This window comes from Phascolarctos cinereus, unplaced genomic scaffold (assembly GCF_003287225.1).
Source record: "Phascolarctos cinereus isolate Bilbo 61053 unplaced genomic scaffold, phaCin_HiC Scaffold_5;HRSCAF=322, whole genome shotgun sequence".
Lineage (NCBI taxonomy): Eukaryota > Metazoa > Chordata > Mammalia > Diprotodontia > Phascolarctidae > Phascolarctos > Phascolarctos cinereus.
Window position 1 is genome coordinate 445,272,470 of NW_027555958.1, and position 11,112 is coordinate 445,283,581.

The following is an 11,112-nucleotide window of genomic DNA, read 5'->3' on the forward strand; positions in this document are numbered from 1 at the left end:
CTCTCTATACTCTCTCACTTGGTGATGTTTCCAGCACCCATAGGTCCAGTGATCTCTATGCCAATGACTCCCAGATCTGTGTATTCAACCCTCTCTCTCTTGAGCTCTAGGTTCACACTTTCTACTAGACATCTGCATTATGATTAGACTGGAAGCTCCTTGAGGGCAGGGAGTGTGGTTTTACCTTTCTTTGCATCCCTAGTATTTAGCATGGTGCCTGCCATATCATAGGTGCCTAAGAAGTGCTTATTGACTATTTCCCATGGGAATTTCAAACCCACAATGGCCAAATTGGAACTCATTATGTTCCCTGCCCTCAAGCCCCTTCATCTGCCCAATGTTCCCATTTCTGTCCAATCACCGTCATCCTTCTAATCACCCAGGCTCATAACCTCCTACTCATTTTTGGCTCCCCATTCTCCCTTTCACGTCACATTTCTGAATGGCTGCTATGTCTTCTCAACTCTCCCTCCACATTTCTCCAGCTGCCCCCTTCTCTTCACTCACATAGCCACAACCCTCAGTCCCTGCCATCTTCACAACTTGACTTCAACCCACCTCTCCAGCCTGATCCTTTTAAATCTTCTTCACACACTGGTCAGTTCAGCTTATTTGGCCTTGCTGATTCCTTGTACATAAGGCTTCATCTGCCTCCTCAAGTCAGCTTCTTGGAATGCCTGGCTTCCTTGAATCCCTGCCTTGTCTCAAGTGCTCCCATCTAAATCATCAGATAAGGACTTGTCTGTATACAAGTGACATCGCTGAGTTGAATGTAAACTTCATGAGGGTAAGCACTGTTTGGGGATTAATAAATGTTCAGTGGATGGAAGTGAATGGGACTGAAACCAGGCAGGAATAGGCTCATCAGGGATTGACAGAATTCAGAACCTCCTTTTCTATCAGGGTCTGTCAGGCCAGAGCAGGACCCAAACTATCCCATTGGACTGGGCTCCCCATGAGACCTAGATACCCCCCAACCATCAGCTTTAAACAACCTGAAGGAATGAGGCCCAGAAAAGAGTGGTGGCCCCACTGGGAGCAATAGGGGATCTGGGGCTCAGAGATCATGCTGGAACTCAAGGGGTCCAGATCCCAGGCACTAGGGTCTGGGAGGAATGACAGGGTAGACAGAAGGCCTGAAGTTTTGGAGGAAGAGGTTGAGGGCAAGTTAGAGCACCTGGGGTTATATTAGGAGGGCTCTGCTGGGTCAGAGATGGATTACCCTGGAGCAGTGGGGTTTGGGGGGCAGTTTGAGAGCCAAGAGTATACCAGGAGGTCTCTACAGGGTCAGTGAATGTGGGGATTGGGTAGAGGGTGTGTGATGGGGGCAGTTAGGGAGCTATATCCAGAGGGCTCAGTGATCCTAAGGGCCTCAGAAATTTGTAGGGGAACCAGAGGAACAGGTAAGACAGGCAGCATTCCTCCTCCTCCTTTTCCTCCTCCCCTTCTAGCCTGCACCTCCTCTTATTCCACCTTTTCCTCTTCCTCCTCCCAGGGCAGGTTGGCCCTGAATTGGAGGGATCCCATTTCCAGTAAGGCCCCAGCCCTGCCCCGCTGGGGAATGTCCCCGCCTAGGTCCTGCTGGGAGAGAAAGGGGAGGGCAGGCAGATCAGCTGCAGCCAATCAAGGGGAAGACTCAGGAACAGGAAGGGCCACCTGCTGCTCACCCTGCCTCCTCCCCCAGCTCACCTGAGGCTGCTGAAGACAGGTAATCCTCCGTCTAGATTTTCCTCTGGGTTTTGGCTTCCTTCCGGCCTCCCTGCCACCTCACCTTCTTTGCTACTGACCTTGGACCCTGTGGACCTGCACCTCTGCCTGCAGGTCAGTCCTCAGTCTGTGCCTCCTTGAGATGTCAAACCTGGTGGGTGGAAGGCAAGCAGGAGCCCAGCTTACGCTGCCCCACCCCCACCTCTACCCTGAACTCCAGGACAAGTCACTGACCCTCCTTGGGCCCGTCAAATAAAGATGACAAAAGCTGACCTGCCCTGGCCATCTGCCAGTGAGAGGAGATGAGGAGTGATGTGTGGAGGGGCTGTGGACAGAAAAGGACAAAGTCGGGCAGCTAAAGGTACACACCTCCCCACCCCACCCCTCTCCCACCCCCAGGACTTAAGGGCTCTATCCAGGGAGCTATGGCCAGGCGTCCTCCGAAAAACCCCAAGACAAAAACTGGCTCTTCTCTGGTGGGAGCCCTCCTGGGACTTGGGACTCAGAGCTTACCACTGATCCCTTCTGCTCTGGGACAGCTGTCAGTGTGGAGAAAGTTTCTTCTGACATTCAACCTCATCTGGCCTCTTTGCAACATCTCACCCCTTCCTGATTCTGTCCCCATCCCCCCTCCACTTGGGAGCCCTTCAGACCCCTAAAGACAGCTCTCATGTATCCCCTGAACCTTCTCCAGGCAAAATACTCCCAGTTCTTTCAACCTAGCCTCCTGTCATGTGCACCAAGCCCTTCCCTATCCTGGCTGTCAGTCAACCATCTCCATTCCTCTGACATGGTTACTCCAGTGGTAGGTGAAGGGAATACTATGGAGTTTATTTAGCTATTACAAAGGCTTCTGATGATATGTCTCGTGCTATTCTTGTGGAGGAGATGGAGAAATATGGACCAGATGATAATGCAATCAGATGGATATGGAACTAAGAATAGGTAATTGTTAATGGTTCCATGTTACCATGGCAAGAGGTCTCCAGTGGACTACCTTCATCAGAAGAATTGGGGAAGGAAAGATAATGAGCTCTGCTTTTGGACTTGTTGGGTTTGATACATCTATGGGACATTCAGTTCAAGATGTTTAAAATGGTATTAATGACAAGGAGCTGAAGCTCAGGAGAGCCTGGGCCTGGATGTGTAGATCTGGGAGTCACTGGCCTAGACATGATAATTGACCCCATGATAATGAAGTAAACGTGTAGAGAGAGAATCGAGGGCCCAGGACGGAGCTTTGGGGGACATCCACAGTGAAGGAGTGTGATGTAAATGAAGATCCAGCTAAGGAGACTTGGGAGGCGGTGGTCAGTCTGGTCAGAAGCCGAGAATCTAGAGAGGAGTGAGGAAAAAGTGTCAATGTGTCCAAGGCTGCAGAAAGCGTAAGAAGGTTGAAGATTAAGAAAAGGCCATTCAATTTACCAATTAAGAAAGATCACTGGTAACTTTGGAGAGAGAGGTTTGGGTTGAATGTCGAAGCTGGAAGCCAGGTTGGAAAGGGTTGAGAGAAGAGAAAGCAACAACAAATGTAGACAGCTTTTTCCTAGGACTTGGTGAAAGAAAGAAGAGAGATAGCTTGAGGGGATGGTAGGATCAAATAAAATTTGGGGGTTTCTTTTCCAGGTTAGGGGAGAGATGAGTGTATAGGTAGCAAAGAAATAGCCAGGAGACAGGGAGAGACTGAAGATGAGAGAGGAGGGCATGATGGGGGTGGTGGGGAAGTCTGCTGAAGAAGATGGGATAGAACAGGAGCACATGCTTATAGAGTGATCTATCTTGACAAAGAGAAGGGCTACTTTTTTAAAAAAATTTTCCCTCTCCTACTTGTTGAGAAGACAAGGAATATGATACCCATTATACATATGAAGTTATACAGAACATTTCCACATGTCATGTGGCAAAAAAAAAGTAATAAAAATAAAAATTTTAAATGTTTTAATCTGCATTCAGAGTTCATCAGTTCTCTCTCTGGAGGTTGATAGCATTTTTCATCATAAGTGCTTTGGCATTGCATTGATCAGAGTAGCTAAGTCTTTCAAAGCAGATTACAATATTGCTGTTACTGTGTAACAATGTTCTCTTGGTTCTGCTCGCTTCACTCTGCATTAGCTCACATAGATCTTCCCAGATTTTTCTGAAACCATTTCTTTCATCATTTCTTACAGTACAATAGTATTCCATCACAATCATACACCACAGCTTGGTTAGCCATTCCCAATTGATAGACATCCCCTCAGTTTCCAATTCTTTGCCATCACAGAAAGAGCTGCTATAAATATTTTTGTACATATGGGTCCTTTTCCTTCTCCTTTGATATCTTTGAGATACAGTCTCAGTATCAGTATTGATAGGTCAAAGGGTATGCATAGTTTTATAGCTGAGTAGAGCACTTCTTTAGAGACCTGAGTGAAGGAAGAGACAGTGAGCAGAATGTCAGAGAGGTGTAAGATGAGGAGGGGAAAGAAGAGGTAGCTTAAGGTGAATGGCCTCCATTTTCTCAGTAAAGCTATGAGGTAAGGTTCTCAGCTGAAAAATAGAAGGCTGGAAGAGAGAAGAGAAAGTTGGAAACAGCCATTGTGGAGAGAGGACTGGGAAAGAACACAGCAAGAATCAAAGGATTGCCTTGCTGCAGTAAGGACCTAGCTAACATTAGCCAACAGGCTTTTGGTGGACCCAGTTAGTGTAAGTAGGTGACTTCCTGATCTCTCATAGGAACTGATAGAGCAAGGGATGTGAGGATAGAGGACAGCATGGAGGTGAACTGGTCAGCTCCAAGATCAAGATTGGAAGAGAGGAAAGAGAAGGGACAGCCAGAGAGAAGCCCTAGCGACTAAGGGAGGCAGGGAGGAAGGTCATGGTGAGCAGAATAGCTGTGAGAGGAGTGAGGCACACAGAGAGATGGAATGATGGCAGGTTAGGATCGTGTAGAGAGTTTCCAGATTTTGTGAACACGTGTAGGTAACAGTAAGATCAAGGGTGTGATCATTCCCCAGTGTGGCTAGGGCAGAGGCGTGGAGGAGGAAGTCATGGTGGTTGAAGAGACTGAGGGATTGGGAGGTCAGGGCATTTGAGGGAATATCAGTGTATATGTTGAAGTCTCCTAGTGTGGTGGTAGAGGGCAGGGTGCTGAGGAAGACTGAGTCAGGAACCGACTTCCTCGTGAAAGAGGGGAGAACGACTTTGGAGCTGGTGGGCAATGGCTTCTGCTGTATAGACTGGATGACAAATTTGCTAGCATGAACCTCAGAGGAGGAGGGGGGCTGAGCCATGGGGGCAGAAGGAGGGTCTGGAAGTGGCAGTGGGGAACAAAGACAATTCTGACTTTCCCCACCTCAGGCGGGAGCCAGTGCTGGAGAGGAGAGCCAGGGAGCAAGACCTCTGTGAATGCCAGGAAGGGGAAAGATCGCTGGAGGAGCAGTTCTTAAATCTGCTCTGGGGGCCCCTGGAAATCCCCAGTCCTTTTCAAGGGGTCTATGAAATCAAAATCATTTGCATAATAATAGCAAGACGTTCATTTTTGATATAACCAAAATATCAAAGAGGTATAATCCGCATAAGTAAAAGCTCTCAGTAAGGAAGGGAGGGGGAGATACCAATTTTTAAGAGTGTAAAGAGACCCAAAAGTTTGCAGACCCCTGGGTTGGAGAAAGAAGGCAGCCATGAAGGTGTGTGTTCATACATCAGGGCTTCCAGAGGAGCCTTTGCCAGGGAGGGGCCTCTTACTGATTTGGGCACCTGGCTTCACCCACTGTCTTCCCCTGATTGATCAGGAGCTCTCATGCATTTTGTTTTCAGGTCCTGGGTGGGCATTAGGGGCCCAAACCTGAGTATGACACTTAGCAGGTGCCTGTAATTAGCCAGGATCATGACCCCTAGAGATGGGCCCCTTCCCTTTGGGAAAGGGAGTACCAGGAAGGGGGTGGGGTTCCAGCTGTCTGGGTGCTGAAGAGTTACGCTGCAGCCCCATGGAGCTGGTGGTGACAAGAAGCAGCTGAGGTCATGGGAGTGGCCTGAGGTTCAATGGGCCTTTATTCCAGGCCCTGCTGGGACGGTGCTGAGAGCCCAGCTCTGGAGCTGTCCAGATAGGAGCCCCACCAGCTTAACATGAAGGAGCCAGAACACTGGAATCTTAGAAGGTGAGGGAGAGGGGCTACTGGGAGGATGGAAGGGGAGGGAAGGCAGGGGCATTGCTGGGGAAGGGGATCTCTTAAAGGGCCTCGGGGAGGGGGATGGTACTGGAGAGGAGAGAGCAGAGATCTTCCCAGGGCACCTTTTAGGAGCTGCCTCTGTGTCTCTGTCTTCCTAGGTGACAATGGACTTGCTGTGGACTGTGCAGAGGGACTCGACCCACAGGGCCTAGGCCAGCTGTGGGGGGGGAGGGCAACCATGAAGCTAAGGCTTTGAGCCCCCCACCGTGATTCTCCCTAAGTCTCCCTGAGCTCTCCGGGCCCCCTACATTCCCTGGTCCTCTCTAGCTCCAGCTTGGCCCTCAAGCGCAGCTGCAACAGATGGCCCAGCTAGAAGCATCCCCTGGCCTGCAGCAGCATGGGGTGCCCATGTCTGTGAGCGGGGCAGGAGCCCTAGATGCACTGGAGGAACATGTGGAACTGTGGTGGTCTCAGGAGCCCCGGCGTGCAGCCCTCTGCTTCTCTGTGGCTGTGGGGCTAGTGGCTGGCTGTGGAGCTGGTGGGGTAGCCCTGCTCTACTCCACCAGCAGCCGCTCAGGTGAGTGGCGTCTGGCGATGGGCACTGTCCTCTGCCTGTTGGCCCTGCTGGTGCTGGTGAAGCAGCTGCTGGGCTCAGCTGTGCAGGATATGAACTGTATCCGGCAACCCCAGCACGTGGCCCTGTTGCGCAGTGGGGGTGGAGCAGACAGTCTCGTGGTCCTGGTCAGTGGCCTGGTGCTGCTGGTCAGTGGCCTAGTGCTAGTCGGCCTGGCTGCTTCCCCCACGTCTGGCCCTGGCCCCAGCCCCAGCCCAGCCAGGCCCCTGGCCACTATGCTAACTGCAGGCATCATCCTGGGTGTCGTGGGGGCCCTCCTCCTGTTGGGACTGCTGCTCTACCAAGTAGGCATGGGAGGCCGCTGCCTCCTGCCCACCACAGCTACGGGCTCAGGTCGAGGCCAGAGACGAGCAGGCAGCAGCATCTTCAGTATCTCTGGACGGCTGCGAACCACTCCCAGCATCGCCAACCTCCTTGGACTGGGCCACAGCAGCAGCTGAAATCCCTTTGACTTTCACTGGTGACCTCTAGGTCCAGCTACCAGCCTCTGCCCTCTGGCCTCCCGCCTCACAGGCAACCCGCCCCACCAAGAGTCACCTTCCAGCTCCACTCCCTTGTCTCTGCCTTCTTCCATCCTTCTCTGACCTCCAATACTGACCTCCAGGACCCTTCTCTGTTCTCCCACCTTCCATCATCACTAACAGGTCTGGCTTACATGTGGTGGTGGTCAACGTAGTCCTGGTTGGGCATGTGTGTTATCTGTAATCAGAAATCCCATATCTGTCCTAGTATTCCTTTCCCACACATGAAAATTCCATCCTTCTTGGGGATCACCAGACCTTCCACCTTCCAACAGCCTCCTAAAAGTAGCAAAGCAGAAAATCCTCCATCCAAAGTCAGAGACTCCTTCTGAACCCCTTTAAATGAGATAATATTTATAAAGCATGTAGCACAGTGCCTAGCATCTAATAAGCGCTGATTGCTTATTAACCCTCCCACCAGCTCAGAGACCCCCTTTAACCTCCCCATCCCAGCTCAGAGATTCCCTTCTGACCCTTAATCCAGACCAAGGACCCCCTGAGCCTCCCCATCCCAACTCAGAGATTCCCCTCTCTCTCCCCAGCTTAGAGGAGACCCTCCCACTCTGACCTTGTTAACCCCTCTCGTCTCAGATCAGGCTCCCAAATAAAGGTGCTGGACAACACCTTGCGATGCAGTCCACATTTATGAAGCCCTCCCGTGTACTGAGTTCTTAGATCAGACCCAGTTCTGGCCCTGGGGAGACCCAACAGCCGCAGCTCAGAGTGAGCTGGGTTGTTTCGGGGAGCTCACCAAGAGGTGCAAAGCTTGGTGGAGTCTGCAGCATCACAGGTGTGGAATGGAGGCATCCCCTTTTACAGATGAGGACACTGAGGCTGCCCAAAGCCAAAGAGCCTGCCCAAGACCACACAGGAAGCGAATGTCAGAGGTTGGACCTGATCTGATCCTGGAACCAGCCCTCCTTCCCCCACCATACTGCTAACATTAAATAGCAATAGATGGGGTTTTTTTTTAACTTTTAGCTGTATCCTCTGGAGCCAAACAACATATTAATAACATGCTTGAAGACAGCAATCATGCACCTCTCAGCTTTCTCATCTGCAGCCTGGTGGAGACTCCACCTTTGATACAAACCATTGACCTCAGGCAAGTCCTTCAACCTGCATGAGCCTCCTGGTACTTATCTCTCAGATATCTGTCCCACTCGTCCCACGGGGCTATGAAATTGTGAAGATCAAAGAAGGCAATGGGTAGGTATTCAGCGTAGTCTATAGATGTCAGGACTCTGTGCACAGTGGGCTAAGCATCCCCTGGACCTCCAGCAAAGCCTGGGCAGAGATGGTCCCGACTGGCTCCCCTAGGCACTCTGGGGCTTAGCAAAGCCCTTCCTAACCTAGCACCCAGAGCTAACTACAAAGGTCAGTCATGAGTCTAACCAAGACAGCACAGTTAGGTCTTTTCTCTGAAGTCTCTGGTATCTCCAGCTTCTCCAAGGCCTCCAGAATCTTAGGGATCTGATATATTGAGACCTGTGCAGTATGTAGTATCTCTGGCATTTCTGGGGTCTCTGAGATCCTGAGGCTTCTCATGCTATTTCTTCTTGCAGACAAGAGGGAGAGAAGCAAGCTAGACTACAGTTCAGGTAGATATATACGTTCAAGCATAAATGTAGCTAGACATGGAAACTGGAGGTCCTGAGTTCCAATCCAACCTCAGACACTTCTAGCTGTGTGACCCTAGGAAAGTTGCTCAGTTTCTTCATCTATAATATGAGAATAATAGTAATAGCACCTTCTGGGCAGGACTGTTGTAAGGATCAAACGAGATAAGACTTTGCAAACCCTAAAACATTGTTTAAATGTTAGATATTGTTATTATCAAATGACTTGACCCAGTGAGTTGTTCTTAAATGGGTTAATATCAACATGGATGGAGATGTCTAGAAGAGTGTCCCAGAAATCTGTGCTAGTTCACATTTTCATCAGTGACTTAGATAAAGGCATAAATGGCATGCCTATTATATTTTCAGATGCCACAAAGCTGGAAGGAATAGTTAACACCCTGAATGGGAGAGTCAGGATCTAAATATATATCAGTTGGCCATGACATCAAACTGAATCTACTAAGTTGAAATTTGATAGGACTATACATAAAGTCTTGCGCTTGTGTTTTAAAAAATAATTTGCACAATTATAGTATCAAGGAAACGTGACTAGACAATAGTTCCTGTGGGGGAGAAAAGATCTGGGGGAACGGATAAGTGTTTGATAAATATGAACCAACAGTTCTCAAAAGAATTACAAACTATTGACAACCACATAAGCAACCACTCCAACTCAGTAACAAGAGAAATGCGAGTAAAAACAACTCTAAGGCTTCATCTCATACCCAGAAAATTGGCAGATTGACCCAATATGGAAGCGGTCAATGTTGGAAGGGCTGTGGAAAGACAGGCACATTAATGCCCTGATGGTGGAGCTCTGGATTGGTCCAACCATTCTGGAAAGACATTTGGAGTCATGCAAAGAAAGTGACTAAAATGTCCAAAGGCGCTGCTGACCCAGAGATCACACTACTAGGCACATACCCCAAGGAGGTCAAAGATGAAAAGAAAGATTCTACAGACATCAAAATATTCATAGTATTTTTTTTGAAGTAGCAAAGAATTGTAAACAAATTAAGGTACATGAATGTAATGGAAATTTTGCTGGGCTGTAAGAAATTTTGAGCATAAAGAATTCCAAGAAGCATGGGAAAACTTATAGGGACTTCTCCCTCTCAATTATTTCTCTTGGGGATCTCATCAGTTTCCATGGTCTCAGTTATCATCTCTTTGTAGATGTCTCTCACATCTATTTGTGTAACCCTAACTTCCCTTCTGACCTCCAGTCTCACATCTTCAACTGTCTTTTAGATGTCTCATATGGGGGGTCTTGTAGACCTCTTAAACTTGACCTGTCCAAAACTGAGCTCATCATCTTTTCCCGCAAACCCTCTGCTCTTCCTAACTTTCCTCGTACTGTCCATAGTACCACCATCTTCCCAGTCACCCAGGCTCAAAATCTGGGTGTCATCCTTGACTCCTCACTCTTTTCCCCCATATCCAATCTCTAGCCTTGTCCTGTGACTTCTGTCTTCATAACACCTCTCCTCTATCACCGCTCTGCTGCAAGCCCTTGTCACCTCACCCCTAGGCTATTGTAATAGCTGCTGGTTGGTCTCCCTGCCTCAAGTATCTCCCCATGCCAATGCTTCCTCTACTCAGCTGTCAAAATGATCTTCCTGAAGCATACACTGCCCTCAACTGTGGTGGCTCCCTGTTACCTTCAAGATCAAATATAAAATCCCCTTTTTGACTTTCAAAGCCCTTCATAACCAATCTTCTTATGTCTTATATTCCTCCACATACCCTTTATTCCAGGTACACTGGCCTCCTCAATATGGCTTAACTGCAACACTCTCTCTACTCCCATGGTTTTTGCTCACTGTCTCTTATGTCTGGAATGCTCTCCCTCTTCATCTCTGCTTCCTGGCTTCCTTAAAGTCCCAGACAAAATCCTGTCTTCTACAAGAAGAGTTTCCCAATCTCCCTTAATGCTAGAACCTTTCCTCTGTTGATGACCACCAGTTTATCCTGTCTACATCTCCTTTGTACACAGTTGTTTGCATTTTGTCTCTTCCTTTAGACTGTGAGCTCCTAGAGGGCAGGGACATCTTTGTTGTTGTCTTATATCCCCGGTACTTAGCATATAACAGGTGTTTAATAAATGCTAGTTTAACTGACTGATGTAAAAGTTAAGTAACCAGAACCAGAAAACAATATATACAATGGCTACAACAATGAACATGAAAAGAACAACCACTACAAAAAATGGGAATGTTACTAGTTGGTCCTGGAGAAGAGATTAGAGAACCCACCACCCAACCATCTATGCAGAGGCAGAGGGTTATGGGTATGGAACACTGTCTCAGTTAATATGGTGGTCAGTTTTACTGAACTATTTTTAAAAATTTATTCTTTGTTACATGGAATTGTTCTCTGGGGAGAGGAGGAGGAAGGGCTATATTTGTAAATGAAGGTGGAAAAGAGATCAATAAAATTAAATAATTAACTCGGAAGGAAATAGGATAATAAATGTA

General features: G+C 48.5%; 1 protein-coding gene across 1 annotated transcript; it reads left to right on the top strand.

Annotated features, from left to right (window-relative positions):
* The first annotated feature begins 5,751 nt into the window (after nucleotides 1-5,751).
* TMEM125 (transmembrane protein 125) lies at nucleotides 5,752-10,755 on the top strand. The gene is made up of 2 exons (XM_020975476.2): nucleotides 5,752-5,846; nucleotides 6,017-10,755. The coding sequence occupies exon 2, from the start codon at nucleotides 6,219-6,221 to the stop codon at nucleotides 6,930-6,932; it is 714 nt and encodes a 237-aa protein (XP_020831135.1). The 5' UTR covers nucleotides 5,752-5,846; nucleotides 6,017-6,218; the 3' UTR covers nucleotides 6,933-10,755.
* The last annotated feature ends 357 nt before the right edge of the window (nucleotides 10,756-11,112 follow it).

Bases quoted from the DNA above. Each gene is read 5' to 3' on its own strand.
- TMEM125 (XM_020975476.2), top strand. From the start codon at position 6,219: ATGGCCCAGCTAGAAGCATCCCCTGGCCTGCAGCAGCATGGGGTGCCC.